This window comes from Macrobrachium rosenbergii, chromosome 44, assembly GCF_040412425.1.
Source record: "Macrobrachium rosenbergii isolate ZJJX-2024 chromosome 44, ASM4041242v1, whole genome shotgun sequence".
Classification (NCBI taxonomy): Eukaryota; Metazoa; Arthropoda; class Malacostraca; order Decapoda; family Palaemonidae; genus Macrobrachium; species Macrobrachium rosenbergii.
The window spans coordinates 25,841,476-25,860,503 of NC_089784.1; the positions used below are offsets into that span (position 1 = coordinate 25,841,476).

The following is a 19,028-nucleotide window of genomic DNA, read 5'->3' on the forward strand; positions in this document are numbered from 1 at the left end:
GTTTGTTTGTTTCCTTGTTTGTGCCCGAAGGCTTGGTCCCCTGTCATTTGACAAGACGAAACCAAGGATGATGATCTTTTAGACTCCTGTTTGTACAGCTTGATAATTATTGCTCTCATGTATCTCGAGGCTGCTCTTGATGCTTCGCATTGTGTAAAGGTGAACTGAGCATAAGTATTAAATTCATGCTTCACCCTGCTTGCTTCCGGAAGTCATGGTATCAGATACCTTTGCGTAGCTTTCCTCGAATGCCTCCCAGTTCAGTATAGCATGGAATTAGTTCCTTTAGAAAGTAGAGTTATTGTGGAATCTTGGAGAGATTTTGTAATGGCATTGGCTTTCTGCTTTCTATTTCTTACTCTCAGAGTAATATTGTCTGTTAGGTTTCAGAATAACAAAGTAGTTACATTAAATCCTCTGAAACATCATAGAATAACAAAGTTGTTGTATTAACTTCTCACAGACATAATACGTAGGGCTAACAAAACGAGTACATACCTTTGAAATTATTTATATCTTTCCTTTCATTTTCTTGTATATCAATGCGTAGATGTCATGCTTAAATCAGTTTAACCATTCAGGTTGTTTTGTAAGTATGCTGCCAGTTTGAATTTAGTTTTATGCTAATACCATGAGGAAAAAAATATCCTTTTAAGGAAAATGTAATGAATAACATAATATTGCGTTTTCCAGGAAAAATAGAGGTAACTTTTGCTTCCACATTCTATGAATTATGCATCTTTTACAATGCAAACTCATCTCCTCTACGAACCGGAACAATTAGGGCATTTGCCTACTAAACTAATATGACGTCATTTTGAAGCATACCTCATATGAGCCACTAATATTTAGCCGAGACTTAGAGTCGATTTTTTACGAGCCTTTTTTTTTACCTCTTAAGAAATGCTAGATTAATCTCGTTTATTCAGGATCAGAGATGGAAGGGGGTTTATTAATACGTTTATTTGCTCGTTTCCTCGGATTAAAACCCAACATAAAATTACCATATTCATGGCGTAAATCGTGGGCTTAGTCTTCATAAGGTCACTAATATTACCTTATTACTTTCGCGTGATGTACTTACTGCCCGTTACTCGCTTCTAATTATTTTTGTATTACAAGCCTGAGAAGAATTACTGGGGTTGTGCCGCCAGAATCCCAGATTTTTTTGAAACCACATTACTCAGCGGAATTGTAAAAATATAAAATTGGTTATTTTTGCTTCAGTAAGCGCATTTATTTTTTAAAATATAATTGGTTATTTTTTTATCGTGCTTTCACATTTGACTCGGCTGAAAACAGTTGATATTTTTAAATTGTATTTCATGGCCCTTGGGCAGTTAAATCTTTCAGAATGTTTTTACTTTGTTTAGACTTACCACTTCACTTTTAAATTTTGTCCTATTATATAATTACAGTTCACAGACAGTTGATGTGCTGTCAGTATATATATTTAATTAACCTAGTCGTTTAACTTGTCATCTTTACAACCTTATCTGGTAATTTCGTTACAAATGATGGCATATATTTTTGCGCAACCAAAATGTAAATAATGTTAAAACACCTGACCTTATTCGCTGACGCAAGCAAGCACACCTACGGTGTTTCAAAGAAATTCGGATGATGCTATTTTGAATTGAAAGTTTAACAAAAATCATAAAGGAAAATAAAGGACAAGCTCTAAACATCAGGTAATCCAAATTATGCACCTGGTGAAAATAGTTTTGTAAACCTCTTATGATCCTGAACATCTCAAAGATTGAGGTGCGATCACGGTTTCATTCTTTTCATTGGTAGTTAAGAACGAACTGGGCAGCCATTTTCATTTCTGTCTATTTTTCATTTTCCTCTTCAGTTTTTTTTTTTTTCGTTGCCTCGGGCATCTAGCTTAGAACATAATTGCCAATATGCAGGAACTTGAAATTTACTAGAGTAAAATTTTTTGTTAAATCCCTCATTATGCATTGACAATTCACAAGCAGCCAGACGTGTTTTTCGTCTTTTAAGTTACTCAAAATACGATAGTTTTATATATTCATAAATATTTCTGTAAAGTTCAAAAGATAGAGATTAAATCGTAAATACAAAAGCACAGACATACAAAAGTACACAAAAGCACACCAGAGCTCATGATTAGAACAGGAAATGAAGATTATTTAACTTATTTTTTATCTTAGTGACCTGTTAGCTATACTGTAAAAAACTAGTAAACAATACCCTTGACTAGAGACACATCTTGGACGACGACCTAGCTCATTAGTGTGTTTGTCGCTTGTAGAAGACGACTATTGCTCCCCCGTGTCGAAACGACCACCAACTGACCGAGGGTCCCTCGCCCTTCCTCTTTCTCTCCCTGGACAGGTCCTTCCGTGACGGAGACGACCGAAGCCACCGAGTTGACCTCGCTCTGCTCGGGCACATCCCAAGATGCAGAGTACGTACCAGGCCGAATGCGCGTACCGTGTGTGTCTTCCTCCCTCTCCACCACCACTACTACCACTTCTACCACCACCACTCACCACCACCACCTCCACTACCACCATCTGCCCGCTTCCGGTGTGGCGACGGCTACACTCTCACTAGACCGGTCAGCGCGGTCAGTCTTCATCTTCCGTTTCTCACCCTGTTTCTCTCTCTCTCTCTCTCTCTCTTTTTCTGTCTCTCTCGGTCAGCATCTCTATGCGATTCTCTCACATATATTTACTTCTTCCTTTGGTTTCGTTCTTCGTGTTTCCCCCTCTTTCTCTCTCTCTCTGCTGTTCTCGTTGTTTTCCACATTGTCGGCTTATGCTTTATGGCTGATTTCTTTTTTAAAAGTTACTCAATAAAAGGATTCATATATATATAAAAAAGATTGCTTAAATTTTTTTGTCTGATATTTTTATGGAATGCTATTTTTGAAAAGCTTATTTTTTGCATTTTCCATATAAAAATTTTTACCATGACCATTTTTCAAAATCTTCAAAATTTTTCCCCAATTTTCAGTGTTGGCTTCATTATTTTGAGAATGGCATTAAATTATACCAATAATCTATAAACTGTACAATCTTTAATATTAATCAGAAAAAAATCCTGAAGATAATTAGGCATCATGATATGAAAAAAACCAGATAAATTACAAATAAATATTAAAATAGGAGACAGCTCTTTCAAATGATTAAAACTCACATACGTTCAGAATATGACATAAAATTTATGGCTTAATGATTCTGATGGTTTCTTTTATTTTGGCTTTGTCTGTGAAGTCTATTGTCTCCCAGGTGGTCTTTGCATTATTCTCCTGTTCGGTTTTTCGCTTTGATTTTTCTTTCTGCTTCCTGCTTTTTACCTTCGTTAACCTTATCACCCAGCCGCGCTTAATCAGTTAAATTTAAAAAAAAAAATTTAATTTTTTATGTATGGGGTAATCTGTTTTTGTGTTAATAGATATTTAAGTTCTCTTTCAACTGGTTTTCTTTTAGGTCACAGGCTCAAAATTATTAATTTTTATTACTTTTTCACGAAAATAATAATAATAATAATAATAAAACACCAAATATTCATTTTCATCATCTCAGTCTCTATCCTCCTACTGATTGTTGTTTTTTCCTTCGTTCTCTTTTTTCGTTGTTCAGTAGTTACTTAACCTCTCAAGAAAAACACATCTTTTTAAGGTTTAACGCATCAGTACATTCTGATGACCCTTCAGTATGATTTCGAGAACTATTATATCAGACATGACCATTCCTTATTTGGTTAAACAGTGATGGTGGCTAAGTTCTCAAACCAATTTACTAATTGTTTTTATTCTTTATCAAAATGAGGTTCACCTATGGTTGAAAAGGTAATTGTTATTGCCCCAACCAACTTTCAATGTATTCAGAAGTATTGCATTGGCTTTTTACTTTAATAATCTTTTATTTTGACGTTTGGTCTACAGTCGGTAATTTTCTCTTCTGTTATTATTCGAGGCATTCTAATCTTTATCAGCATTTAACTGAACTCTCTTCAGAGCTTGGAATCGTTATGTGAGATTTTATGAAGGGTATTCAGTTTTCTCGAGATATGAAACGAAAAGTATTAATACATTTTTCTCCGATTAGTGCACCTCATTTTTCGTACGTAATGGTGTGTACCTTTTACTTACGATTTGTTAATCTTCTCGTGGTATCCCTGATGTAGATGATTTGTGATCATTATCATCCTATCTTTTAATTTCGCCTTATTAATTTCTCAGGGCCTCTTCATACACCATCTGTGAACTTTGTGTATATATTTTATTCGTTGCTTTCATTTCTGGCCTCAGAGGGTTAATTTTTTCGTTTTTTAACCAGTTTTCTCATATATACACGAAGAAAACTAGTATTTTTTCCACTATCTCGTTTTGTCTTGTGGTTCTCTTCCTCTTATTTTGTTATTATTTGATATATTTTTTCAATGACTTTTCTGTTGAGCCTGACACCAGCGTAATTCCATATCGAATTTCTTTTACCTTTCACAGTTTATGAAAATGAAATATACGGGCTCTGGTTATTGATTCACTTGAAATTTTTCTTGTGTTTATATTCTGCAATGTTTACCTCGGTATATTCAATCAGATTTTTCTCATAGCTTAATTAATTTCCCCAAAGCGGATTTTAATGGAAAATTTTCTTATACTGAAATGCTTTTTGAATTTGCTTTTGATTTTATATGTGTCGCAATCCATATCCTTTACCTTCATTATCTAACCTTCTTTGATGCTTTTCCCTTTTCGTGGACCTGGTTTTTTGCTGCTTTTCTCATCTCTCTCCGGCTTTTCTTCTGTGTTGCTGCTGTTGGACCTTCCCCCCTCCCAAAAAACAAGCACTGACACTCACCTACCCCAGAGAAAATTTCTTTACCCATTTTTTTTTTCACCCGATGAATGAGTGATTGCTATGCATGCTGATTTTTCGACATGCCTTTGCTTATGGTAAGAAGCACCAACTTATTTGAGTTCGTTGATTGCGTATATTTTACATAAATTTCTTTCTTAGTGTAGTGTTGCTTAGCTGTTGCATTTCAATTCCTTTATTATTTGTTCCACTGTTTTTATATTTATAGAGCTTCTGCTAGTTTGTAGATATTTTAATTATTTGTAGTTATGCATAAATTAAATCTTGTTTTGGTACGCATAGACTAGAACATTTTTCTCTGTTATTATAAACCTTGATGTAGCACATAAATGACAATTCTTATCATTCACCACTTCTAGGGGAATGGATTTTTATAGCACTGCAGTTCTCATGAAGATTATTTCCTTGCTGGTAATGGTTGCGCCCGTATATCAGAAATAGATCGTTGCGCTAAAATTTCTAAATAACGTGAAATATAATGAACAACTCGGAATCAAGTTAGTAATTAATTGGGCAGTGACACCTGCACTAAAATTTAGGACGCTCAGTGTTTTCATCGCACCAACATTTACATAGAATGAAAGCTTTCAAACGGCAGCATATATATATGTATGTATGTATGTTATACATTATATATATATATATATATATATATATATATATATATATATATATATATATATATATATATATATATATACTACGATTACTTAAATCTCAAGATCATTATTTCACGTGAACTTGGTATATGTTAATGTATAATTAAAATAAATTAATCAGATTAAAAACATCAAACATCCTATAGTCAATCATCTTGTTTGCAAACCATTTCATTCTTCTAAATTGCATTTCTGTTGCTATTTACGCTCTGTTCGCTTAATTTTTTAAGTCATAATCCTATATTATGTACGCATTCCTTTTGTTTTTGTAGGACTCAAATTAGGCAGGGCCTTTCACTATTTGCAGAACTCAGGAAAACGGATTGTTGAACATACACAAGTCTCAGACGATACTTCTTGCAGAAATCGATTATACATAAACAAGTTCCTAGGAAGCACAGTTATTGATTGCATGAAATCTCTCTCTCTCTCTCTCTCTCTCTCTCTCTCTCTCTCTCTCTCTCTCTCTCTCTCTCTCTCTCTCTCTCTCTCTCTCTCTCTCCTTTTCCGAAACTTTCTGTGGATTCATACACCGAAACACTACTAGGCGAAATTATTTCACCACTTGGCACTAGAATAATTTACCCATATTTGTACACAGACCACACGTAAGTGGATCCTTGTTATTTGATGTAAGTGAAAGTAAAAAAATATTGAGAACTCCAGTACTAGATTTACTTTTCACAGCAAGTGGAAAACTCTAATAAAGAATTATCTTTACTGCACCTTTTCGTTCAATCAGCTTTCCACACACTTACTAAGGTTTCACGCTTCACACTTTTTCTAAATGCACTTATTGGGTAGACTGCATTGACATTTCACATTGCACATGTGTTTGTAGTACGCTCAAGGTGAGTAGACTAATGTATTTATGTTTTTACCTGCCTTAAACAAGTTGCATCTATTAATGAAATGTTGTTAGATTCCTCTTTTAAATTCAATAATTCACCAGTAATAAAATGTATCTGTTGACGGCTCCATGTTCAGTGTTCTTGCTTCGTTCCTTAGAATTTATAATACACGACTAAAATTTATCAAATTTCCGATGGTGGCTAAACTTTGACAGACTGCTTGTTTTATGTCAATCTTCATGTCAGTGCAAACTATCCAAGAATTTGTTGATTTAGTAATGCTAAGAGTAGTGAGTAAACAATTGCATTGACAATATATCTACCAGGAAAAATAAAATTATTTGTTTTTTATCTTAAAAAAACATCCTTCTCACAATATTAACTAAACTATTTTCGAGTTATTGATTTGGTTGACCTCAGTGTTTATTCTAGGCAACTTTTTCATTAGGAAAGATTAAACTATTTGATTTTTGCCTCGTGTAATGGATGTTCTAACCCAGCCCCCATTCTTGTGAGAAATTTGGTAAGTTGACCTCTAACGGTGACCTCAGGCGTGGGGTGACCTTCGCTTCGCCGCTGCAAACGCCCCGAGAGGCGAGCAAGAGTGTCTCCTTCAGGTTAGAAGGCGGAGGGGCAGGACCAGGAGGTATAGTAACGTCAACGGCACCTGTTGGGCCTGGGGGAGGAGGAGGAGTGGGAGGAGGATTGATTGGACACACTGCTACCGTGGAAACCGTACCTCAGTCACACATGAATACTCAACCACCGCTACCACAGGTACGAAAATACATAGTGCTTATTTACTCTTGGGCTTTTACTCATCTTATATACATTCACGTATACACATATACACCCACGCACGCACGCACACACACACACAATATTATATATATATATATATATATATATATATATATATATATATATATATATATATATATATATATATATATATATATATATATATATATATATATATATATATATTATAATTCAAGTGAACATTCAAATAAAAGATTTTATAACTAACATAAAATTACGAAGTAATTAATAAGGTGTAACAAAGTAAATTAAGGGAAAGCTCTAACTCATAAAGTATGGTAAATTTATATAATAAAAATCAAGCATACACCCTCCCATAACAACCTCAAGACCAGAAATGAAGGATCTAGTTAGTTTCCTCTGCGCTTAAGCGTCCCTTCCTACCTACCCTCCCGATTCTCAATCCGAATTTTGGGATGGGGTTCATGGACCCAAGCCTCTTTCCCCACACATCTGCAACGATATATAGTCGAGTTATGTTCTGCAGGCATTCATGTGGATAAGTCATATTTCTTCAAGCATTTTATGTACATATATACCACATTAAAATAAATACCTAAAGCTTTCCTTATACGTAAAAATAAAAATTCTTTTCCGATATCATATTCCATACCCCGACTCCTATTCATACGTGTTTGTTTTATTCTATACACGTTCCTCTTTTATTTCAAGAGTTCTTTAACTTTCCCTATCTCCTTTCCCGCGATAAGATCTCTCCCTCATTCTTGAAAAAAAAGTCCTTTCTTTACTTTATTACCATAAGAGAGATTTCCTCTCATTTGGTCATAAAAGGTCTCCTCTTTTTCTTCCCTTAAAAGAGTCATTTCATCTTTATTTAGAAAGGCCTCTTCCTCTTACGGCCAATATAATCCAACATCTGATCTAGTTTTTCATTGTGACGTGAACCCTTCAAAGGCCGACTCCTTTTCCGGCCGCCGTAAAGTCATCATAAATAACCCTCCTTTTCTCATTCGTAAATGACCTTCTCTCATTCAGTCTCTCGTTTTGCCTTTTCAGGGAACTTCTTTGTGTCATTATTCTCATTAGGTGACCTGACTCTTTTCATGTCAAAAGGCACCTGCGGCAATAATGTATCTTTGCCAGAAGAAAACAGAATGCCAAATTATTACTTTATAGTCTCGTACAGAAAGAGAGGAATTATTTATTATTTTCTTGTACAGAAAACACGTAAAACATATAACAATATTTTGTTTAGCCTGTAAAGTAAGTACTTATTCTTATTTTGAAAATTATTTTTCTTACCAGAAAATCGTTCAGGCATTCATTGTCTTTCTCTAATTTAAGTTTGTATGAAACAACAACAGATTGGTCGAAAGTACTGAATGAGAATATGTATTAGAGAGAGAGAGAGAGATTCTTCGTATACATGTGTGTATTTATGAAAGAGAGAATACAGAAACAGAATAAGATAAGCTTAGTGACTACATAACTTTCGTTCCTTCGCTGCACTTACCAATTACACCCATCTTCCACGATGGCACCGATGAACCCAGTCCCTCTTTCTCTCCCCCTTGCAGCCCGAGCCAATGCCGGAGAAAGAGAACGTCCCGTTCACCGGCTACGGCGGCGTTTACGTTCACGACTACGGCGGCACCATGATGCAGAAAGAGCAGAACTTGATGCAGCAACGGCGAGCCAGCAGGACCAGCCTGCAGGGGATGCGTCGTTACAGCCGGGGCGAGATCGATGTGGGTCCTCCGCTAGAGGACGCTCCTCCGCCTCCGAATATGACGGAGTATATGGTCATGCCCCCCGGGGAACCGCCGGACTGTCGAGTGAGTGCTAAATCCTCGAGTGTGAGTGGTGGCGAAGTGTGTCCCTACAGAAGGACCAGTCTCAGACACACCGGTAGCGAAAAGTACAGCCAAGTGCCTCGAAATCTGTACACCCCGCTGAACAATGAGGAGAGTGGGGAAAAGATACCTTTATTAATAGGGAAAAGAAACAGTGATATAAAGATAATTAACAACAAAGCTAACTATCAGACACTCAGTGAAAAGAACAGCAATGCGCTGGCCAATATCTCGGCGGGTTATAACATATCAGGTGAAGCTCCTCCTCCTGCCGGGTTCCAGCTGCTGCAACAGCATCCCCCCCACCACCAGCAACAGGCTGCCTACGCTGCTGCCCTCAGGAGGGCCAGCGAGCCTCCGAAACCTCCCGGACGAGGATCCTTCCACGCCCACAACAGATCCTGCGACAACCTTGCCTGTACTTGCTGTGATGGTCTGCCGCCCGCCCAGGATATACTTCAGGATCCCCTCTCTTGTACCTCCGACGCGGCCACCGACAGCGACGTGGACGCCCGCGACCTGAGCATCGGCGGTCGCGGTCGATGGGATTCAGGTGACGAGAGAGAGGGCACGAGAACGATATCGAGGGCTCGACTGCGTCGGGACAGTTTCGGGGAAGTGGTTTCGAGGCGATCCCCGAGCCAAGAAAGTCTGGAGCACGTCCGGGTATCGTCTCCTACTATCCACTTGGACGACCCGACGCCACCCCCGCCCTCAACTCATGACCTGCTGGAGGGTCGGTTATCCCCTGGTCAGGATAGTTATCCCTACACCCACCTATCCAGACGATCGGGTAGCCAGGATAGTCTTGACCAACATGTAAGCACCAAGAAATATTTACACGTAAATATTTCATTGATTTTTTTTAAGAACATACGAAGCAAAACTATTTTGTTTTCAACGCTCATGCATTAAAAATCACAGTACTTCATAACTATCATCTCATTGCTGGATGTTGTGAATGGCAAAAAAAATTTCATACATAAAAATGTGACAACTAGCGGAAGTATTTCTGATTTAAAGTCCATTCGTTATATAACATTTTTCTGACTCGTTTTAAATGTCATTTAAAATTAGATGCCTGGTATTCGAATATCCATTATATTCTCGTAGTACATATTAGGTATTGTGTGCTGGCTTTCCCTTGCAGTAATATTGCCTTGTTCCGTGAATAGGAACAATAAGACTAAGTAGATGCAGTTTGATTTCCCAATTTTCGTCAGTAACAGTTATCTAGTGCGTCAACAAATACGAAAATATAAAAAGTATTTGGAAATAAATGTTAAACCACAATAAAAGTAAAGCTCACTACGAAGTTAACTACAACAATGTGATAAAGAATACAGTCACCAACATTAAAGCAACCATTGCTGTAAACTGTTTAAAGTTATTTATGAGAGTTTTATCTTTCCCTTATTGTTTTCTTGCTATTTAACTGGGATCCATTAATAATCTATTTCTTAACCACTTATCTCTCGATAACCGTATATCAATCATTTAGTGTTTAGAACCCCAGAGTTCGTGTAAGCTTGAAATTTTTGCTTGTTTCAGTCTCCTCGTGGCCAAATACTCAGTCTGTGTTTTATATCACGTTGTTACTCCCGTGATAGAAGTCGTACATTCACACACACACATATATACATACATACAAACACACACACGCACACACACATATATACATATATATAATATACATGTGTACATATGTGTTTTCTTGTTTGTATATAAACATGTAAATCTGTGAATGTTTAATTATAATCGTACCATTTAGTGAGATTCCGTATTTGGCTGGAGCAATATTTGTCCCAAAGTTAAACATCGTGTAATTCTAAGACTTTTGCTTTTGCCGTTTCAAAATAAGCAAATGCGTAGTCCTCGAAACGATATTCTTGTCACAACTTTCGTAAAAACAGGTATCATACACTTACTGTGTATTCCGTTTTAGCATGGAAAGGTCGTTGTGTTCTAAACAAAAGACCCTTTGTTCTCTGAACTATAAAACTAAGGATACTGGGAGAAAAAAGATAAGAGCTATATTTTTTTTCGTTGTTAGGAATCTACTTTATTTATACACTGCTATTATTATTATTATTATTATTATTATTATTATTATTATTATTATTGTTGTTGTTGTTATTTTATTATTATTTAAGAACTGTGTTTTCTTAGGCTTCTTTATTATTTTAAGACACGCGTCACTAACACAATACTAGTGTCATTTCTCTAAACAACTGCCTTTCATAATACTCTGTGACACTTAAAGGTCAATATTTAGGATGAAAAACCTCAGCAGTCTTTTGCAGAGTTGATTAACAAGATTAGTTTATTTCTGTTCTCAAGGTTACAAGGGACTTTTTTTATTATATATTAATTTAACGTAACAAGTATTGCATTATATTTAGTATTATTGTAGTAAATTAGAAAGGTTTTGTTTGTTATCATGTAATTTCATTTCAGAGTATTATTAAAGTTGGTGCACAGCCTTCATAAAAATAACTTCTAAAATAATATTCTAAAACAATACGTTTGTTTTTGGGGGAAGAATTAGCCTTAAGCTGACCTCGCCAGCAACTTCATACTGCTTGTTGTCCCAAGTTCATATTTATTGATATTTTGTATTCAAAACGGTAATAAATGTCTCTGCTAAATATTTAGTCTGTAATTTCAAAGTAAAAAATATCTTTGTTTGTACGCATGACTCATTAAATTACTTAGATTATTTTCGCCTTGCATTAGTATTACATCTCTCAGTTTTATATAAATCTAACTGAACCACCAACAACAAGATTCTTCGTTTTCATCGATGAATTGCCATGTTGATACAATGTTAGGAAAAAATTTACACCCTTTCAGGGATGGTAAAGAACCTGGGATAAAACACATAATTTCAAGTTTGTTGTTTATCTTGCAAGAATATGCTTTTTGCAGAGGTGCATAATCATTCCCAGAGTGCAATACACTTCTGTCGCTCATGAAATCTGATAAGGTTTTGATTAATTTTTTGTAGTTGTGTTCTAATAGTCTCTAAGGACTCGGATAACACTACATAGCAGTTTTTGTCTTTGATGATTTTGTATTTTTAATCTGAAATACTCTACCTTTAATAGGTCTAATGTGGGATTAGAAATCGGATCATAAACAATGCAAGAACCACCCAAATCCAATTGATTAATTCTTATTAACTTGGAGTGACAATGTCACACACAGACACATACATACACATATATAAATATATACAGTAAATCTATATATATATATATATATATATATACATATATAATGTGTGTGTGCGCTCGCGCGTGTGTATATGTGTGCGTGTGTATGTGTAATATTAAGTGGGTGGGTGTGTGTGTGTGTGTGTGTGTTTGTCTTTGTATTCTTGTGAGTCTTATCAGCGTTGGAAATAATCCAATTTAGTGTTTAGTGTGCTTTTATGAAGTGAATGTTGCTCTCCTCTCTCCTACAGGAGTCTTCAAGAGGCCGTGTCGCTAGTCAAGAGAGCCTGGGGACCATGAGCAGCCGAGGTAGTGTCTCTGGCAGCATCTACAGCGTAACGTCTGCCAGAAGTGATGCTGCTGTCTCGAGATGCTCCAGCAAGGAAACTGTAAGTGATGCTTCCTCCTTAATGAGAAGTTCACTTCTCGTTCTGTTTATCTTTTCCAGCCTAGAGTCTCTTCTATGAGTCGCTAAGCATAAGGCCTTCCCATTCATATCTCTTCGTTAAAATTTTAATGGAAACTCTTTTTTCTTATTTTCTTGGTTTTATTCTCGTTAGCTTTTCATTAATTTTTCAAGTCCGTTCTTTTATCGTTTTCTGAGTTTTTTTAGGCATGATATCAGTAGCATCCACATTTTAATAAATTGATATTTTAAACTAGATATCAATATTTTAGTCAGTTTTCTTTTTATACTTTCCTCACACTACTATTTTGTATCCCACTAATAATAACTACTATTTCTTAAGAACATCAAAAATACATTATCGCAGTGTCAATCAAAAATCAATCGTTATATTAGTAAATGATCATGGATTTCTTAATTTCTTACCTTATGAAGTAATGTCACTCGACCGTGCGGTTGTTTTAGGAAACCTTATATTAAAACATTGGTGTAAGGCCAACTGCTAAAGCCGAATTGGAATTCTTTCCTAGCAGGTGAGGAACCACGCTCCGTTGATACAGCAGAACCGCTCCTCAGGGCACCACCACTCCTATCACATGAACGGTGAGATGATGAGTGAGACTACTGCTTCCTCTGACGACCTTGCTCACCCTCAGAACACCTTGGTGTATAGAGGTGAGAGAGAGAGAGAGAGAGAGAGAGAGAGAGAGAGAGAGAGAGAGAGAGAGAGAGAGAGAGAGAGAGAGAGAGAGGTAGCTTTTATTTATTTGGTAAAATTATTAGCTATTGTCGACTCGTAAGAATGAGGCACATGATATATGCAGTTGCACTTGACAGAAACGTCAACATCATATGCATGAAATAGGTTTGTAAGTGTATATAGGATGATACGTACAAGATTTGTGTGTATAGTCATTTTAAGAGGATTAGTCTTTTTGACATCTGAAGAAGCTTAACTTAGGGTGAGAAAACTTCTGTTTTCAGAAAGGGAAAATAATCTGGATAAATGGATAACAATCAGGATCAATAGATAATAACCTGGTGAAAGTGAAGAGTTTTGGTTTAAGAAAATTTTCCATACTTTTAAAAGAGAGATAGAGAGAAAGAGAAAATTATCTTTTTGTGATTGTATGTATTAGGTCTGCCAGCAGTAAAAGTTTTTTATTTATTTATTTATTTTTTATTTTGATGTGAGACTGGAATGAGTACATTTAAATGTTCTTCGCTTCCAACCTTGAAGTTAAGCACTCTATCGCAGCCCTTTCTATGTCCACCTTTTTTATGTGCTGCATCATATCTATGAACTAAATGCTTACTTTTTTATTACAAGAAAGAAAATATATTGGCTTTTGATGTTGAAAATAATATCACGTTCTAGATAAGGCTAGGAACCTGTTTAATCTAAAACTTTATCTGTAAATTTAAGAATTTTTAAACAATGATATTCCAAGTAAACTTGCTGACACCACATCTTAACTTAAAATGAGAAATACACTATGTTAAACCTTGTTATTACTCAGATGGTTGCCGTAATGTATTTCACTTCACACACAATGCTTTCATCTTTTGATTTAACAGATGAACCTTCAATTATTTCGCACGCTCTTGCGTGTCAAGGCGTGACTGCATCATTGAACTCTATAAATAATAGGGCTTTCGGAAAGGCTTATCATTACATTGTCACGTACGGCTGATGTAAGAAATCTATTTCCCTGTTGCTTTATGCCTTCAGAGCAAACGAGCCTGCACCGCACCATTAGCGAACCTTACTATAACTTCGACGACGACGAATCCGAGAGTGCTGGACAACAGCACCTGCAGATGCTGCAGCAGCACGTGCAGCAGCAGCAACAGCTCCTGCAGCAGCAACAACAGCAATTTAGGAGCGGAAGGGCGCGGCTTCCGCCAGTGCGGACGCCATCCTATGACAATTCCTACGACACCTCTTCCCTGGGAGAATTCAGTACCCAGTCGCTCAGAGGCCGGTCCCATTCCATTGGGCGTCCCTCTCGAGGGGCCACTACGACGTCCGTAGCTGCCGCCATTGCCGCAGCGCGCAAGAACGCTTCAGACAACGCGCTAGACCACGACACTTCCATACTGCCTATCTTCCAGAAACTCCTGCGAGAGAGACACCAAGGTTATCACGGAGGCCGAGACTTTACCATGTCTTCGTGTCCGAATATTACTATAAAATGCGATATAGTGGAATACCTATGATCCGCTCAGTGGAATCTTTAAGCCTTTGTGAAAGGAGTAACTTCACTGGATTGGAGCCGTTTGCCGTTTTATTTAAATCTGTTAACTGTGTTTTTATTTACAGTTTCTTTTCCAATGACGTCAGAAAGAAGAAAAGTTCCTCTACTTCCATCTACCGTTTATGTTGTCGAAATACCTCCCTGTGAATGGCGTCTATGCGAATCTTTCTTTCTATGTTCACTAACGCTTTCTAATACTTTTCTTGTTTTTTATCGTATTTTATATTTTCAACGGACTCTGTGCATTTACATTAATTTTAAGGATCGTTACCCATATCTCCAGGACGTGCACTCCTCAAAATTATTTTTCTTCGTTTTTCTTTCATGATAAGGAAAGAAAAATCTATAGACATATTTTTCATCATGTGAAAGTATAGACTGTTAACAAACATAATCTAAAATTTTCATTACAGCTGGATTTCGAAAAAAAAATGTATGTATATGTACTATACAAGTATCATTCATGTATGGATCCCCCGTCACACCTAATATTAAACGGTATGCTTTACAAGCAGTTGTTGTGTAAGAAACCAGAAGACATTATTTTCATTTCGAGTGTATCTTTATACAAAGCAACTCTAGCAATGACTAACGATAATCTCTCTCATATTTCTGTTCACGTCATCAACACTTGCTGACATGATTTTCTCCCCTCTATTCGCCGAGATCATTCCGATATTTATTTCTCACTTGGTCTCATCCATTTCATACATTCTATCTTCTCCCAACCCCTACCCCTCATGTCCATTAACTACCCTTCACCCCCTACATCACTCGCCCCCACCTCATGTTCACCTGTGAAGTACCTCTGCAGCTCATCCATTAGACTTCTTTCATGCATATAGCCCCCATCTCATGGTAGTCACCGTCTCAAATTGGATGCTGGTGTAATGAGCATCATACCAGCTCCCTCTCCCCCTCTCATCGACGTCAAAGAAGAAAGAAGTCTCCATGGGTCAGTTTTATACTCGATAATCATCAGTTCTCACCATATTGATCAGCATCATCACATTCACCTTTTGCCCATCATCATAACCATCGTACACCAATCATACCTTGCCATTTTTCACCTTCGAAATGTTAACTTTGTTATGTCACCGTAAGCAATTCGCTGATTTAATTTCACATTTCAGGACATTTTATATATATATATATATATATATATATATATATATATATATATATATATATATATATATATATATATATATATATATATATATATATATATATATATATATAATACACATACACATGCGCCCTCATTTGTATAACATCTTTTATTCGTTTATAGTCAATCATAACAGCCGTAATATCATAACATATATCACCTAACTTATTCTCGTTTCTTCATTCTGTTCAATCTCTTACAATTTTTAATATGAATCGAAGAGGGCAAAAAAGTTATTATTATTATTATCATTATTATTATTAATATTATTATTATTGTTGTTGTTGTTGTTGTTGTTGTAGCTGTTGTTAGTGTTGATGTTGTTGTTACCGAGGGGCACTTTCACAACTCCTTTCATTTTTTCCATTTTAATTTCTCTTGAGAAAAAATATAATTTTATCATATGACATTTTGTAATAATTGCATTATTCTATATCATAAATAGCTTTAGTGCTTTTTCCTCTCAATTTTTTTTCATATTTTACGGCGAGATTTTTTCCTAATTTTTATCTGTCGTTTTGCTTGTTCTTTTATTCTTAAAATCATTTTTTTCCTTGTGCTCCTATTCTTAAAATCATAGTTTTGCTCTGTGATCCTATTCTTAAATCATAGTTTTCCCTTGACTTCTGTTCTTAAAAGCATAGTTTCCTCTGTGCATTAATACTTGAAATCATTGTTTTCTGTCTGCTTTTATTCTCTTTATTCTGTAAATCATACTTTCTTTTGCGCTTCTATTCTTAAAATCATAGCTTTCCTTGCTCTTTTGTTAATTATTAATCTTAAAATCATTGAAGCATTCAGTCACAGAGTACCATAGGAAGAGGGGAAACAACTCTGTAGATGAGAAGAGCAGCATTTTCCCTTACCTGCGACTCCGTACGAATTCATCATCGTTTCATATGCTTTGCTTTTTCTTAAAAAACCAAAGCGATCTGTTCACAAATCATCAAAACCCTACCACAAGAAATCTCGGCTTATTCTTTCAGTGTCCCATCAGTTAGGACTACGTGACTTTTGTTGATGATTACCTGATGATCACCTGTTCTTTAATTGTCTTTCATCTACTCTCTCTCTCTCTCTCTCTCTCTCTCTCTCTCTCTCTCTCTCTCTCACACACACACACCGTCATCTTTGTTTTAAATACATCGCCATATTTTACAATGGGCGCTCGTGATTTGATAAATTTTCTAGTAGCATTAGCAATACGACGTTTTTCGGTGATCCTAATATGTGCATGTGTACCGTTCTTAAATGTCTGTTTAAAATCATGATAATTAAAAAATATAACTATGGAAAGTAGAAGGGGGAAAAATTATAGCGAAAAAAAGGAAATACATGGTTGGATAGATCTGTCGATGAGCTTTAGTAAACGTTTATCATTCAGAGTTTAAAAAAAATATATGTAAATGCTTTTGGAAACTGAAAAACAATAGTAAGGTTGCATTCCACCATTTTACAAAGAGTGAATCAATACCAAAAGAGTAATTTAGATTATGAACGTGGAGCGATAGTGAGCCCATCTCTGTACCGTAGTTTTCTCTCTCCTTTTTTCTGTAAATAAAGGTATCTATCATAGTTATCTGTAGTAGAAGAATTCTATACTATTAGACGAGACATGAAATAGATATTTTCATACAACGCGCTCACTCAAAGTCCTAACAATAAAGATATTGAAAATAATAACGATATTATTGATAATAATAATAATAATAATCCTATTAATTATACTGATAACGAAGAGAATAAATCAATAGGTAAATAAACAATTAATAATAATATAATATTAATGATAATAATAATAATAACAATAATAATAATAATAATCACCCTCTTTCATGTTTTCGATAGTACCAACGTTGGCTATTTTTCGATACTTGTGATAATTTTGGTGCTTGGATAGCCACCGTAAACTTGTTGTCTTACATATGAGACCCATTGTTAGTCCCACCAATCAAAACAAAAACAAAAAACAAAAATGGAAAAAAAAAGAAACTCTCTTTTGGTCAGTATTTCACCGTGAGATTTTTTGTGACCCTTTTTTTCGAAAACCGACACAAATTGATGCTTCGACGACATGCTAGGAGGTCATCTAGTCACTCCAGTTCTTTTTTCTCAGTTGGGACCTCTTCGTTGCCTTTATTCTATCTACTTCCTCTCTCTCTCTCTCTCTCTCTCTCTCTCTCTCTCTCTCTCTCTCTCTCTCTCTCTCTCTCTCTCTCTCTCTCTCTCTCTCTTCTTATTTCTATCACTTGTATGTATATATATATATATATATATATATATATATATATATATATATATATATATATATATATATATATATATATATATATATTATATACACACATATAGCTTCATTTTCTCTTATCTCTCTATATCTCTTGTTATTTTAATTCCTAAAGTATATATTTTCCTGGTACTACCACCACACCTAATATTATTACTGTTAGTTTTTTCCTCATTTCCTCGTTTTTTTCGTCGAACGTTTCAATCAGAACTTTCTCACCCATAGTCACTAAGGGTCGAAGGACTCGCCCTGGCGTTGTACCTGTAGCTTGTGTTATAGCGAGGCTTAAGATGACTATTTTGTAATGTCACTAAAGATTAACTAATCTTATACTTTTCTAATCAAATCACATCGTTAATTGTAGTCTTGTAGCCTCTTCATGACCCAAATCAAAATCACCCAAAAGTCCTCCATATCGTAAATGAGTTGACGATATCTTATGACTGCAGAGAAATCCCCGGATTCTTTGTCTCCTAGCATGGCTGTCGATGGTCTCTCTCATCCAATCCACTCCATAAAGTACACTGCCTGTAACCCTCTCCAATTCCCTTACTTTAATTGGCTGTGACCCCGGAGCCCAGCCTACCTGGCTCACCTTGAACGTGCCGTGTCGCGGTAAGCCTCAGCTGGTCTCGCAGTTGACGGTGAGCTAATCGTGCACTGCCAGGTGGCCCCCTAGCGGAAACATG

The 19,028-nt window shown here is 36.0% G+C and overlaps 1 protein-coding gene and 1 long non-coding RNA gene across 11 annotated transcripts in view; one reads left to right on the top strand and one right to left on the bottom strand.

Annotated features, from left to right (window-relative positions):
• The window catches only part of GABA-B-R2 (gamma-aminobutyric acid type B receptor subunit 2), a 366,199-nt gene extending 350,587 nt beyond the window's left edge, over positions 1 to 15,612 (top strand). For 4 of the 10 annotated variants that reach the window (XM_067088074.1, XM_067088072.1, XM_067088066.1 and 1 more), the window contains 6 exons: positions 2,362 to 2,596; positions 6,918 to 7,143; positions 8,727 to 9,821; positions 12,469 to 12,606; positions 13,157 to 13,298; positions 14,356 to 15,612. In XM_067088074.1, coding sequence (XP_066944175.1) covers positions 2,362 to 2,596; positions 6,918 to 7,143; positions 8,727 to 9,821; positions 12,469 to 12,606; positions 13,157 to 13,298; positions 14,356 to 14,843 — 2,324 coding nt within the window. In that variant the 3' untranslated portion in view covers positions 14,844 to 15,612. The remainder of the gene's footprint in view (positions 1 to 2,361; positions 2,597 to 6,917; positions 7,144 to 8,726; positions 9,822 to 12,468; positions 12,607 to 13,156; positions 13,299 to 14,355) is intronic. The other 6 variants (XM_067088075.1, XM_067088070.1, XM_067088073.1 and 3 more) reach the window with 4 other exon arrangements.
• LOC136829439 (uncharacterized) overlaps positions 14,608 to 19,028 on the bottom strand; it is a 156,446-nt gene continuing 152,025 nt past the window's right edge. Inside the window, exon 5 of the long non-coding RNA XR_010850383.1 lies at positions 14,608 to 14,744. This is a non-coding gene — a long non-coding RNA (uncharacterized lncRNA). The remainder of the gene's footprint in view (positions 14,745 to 19,028) is intronic.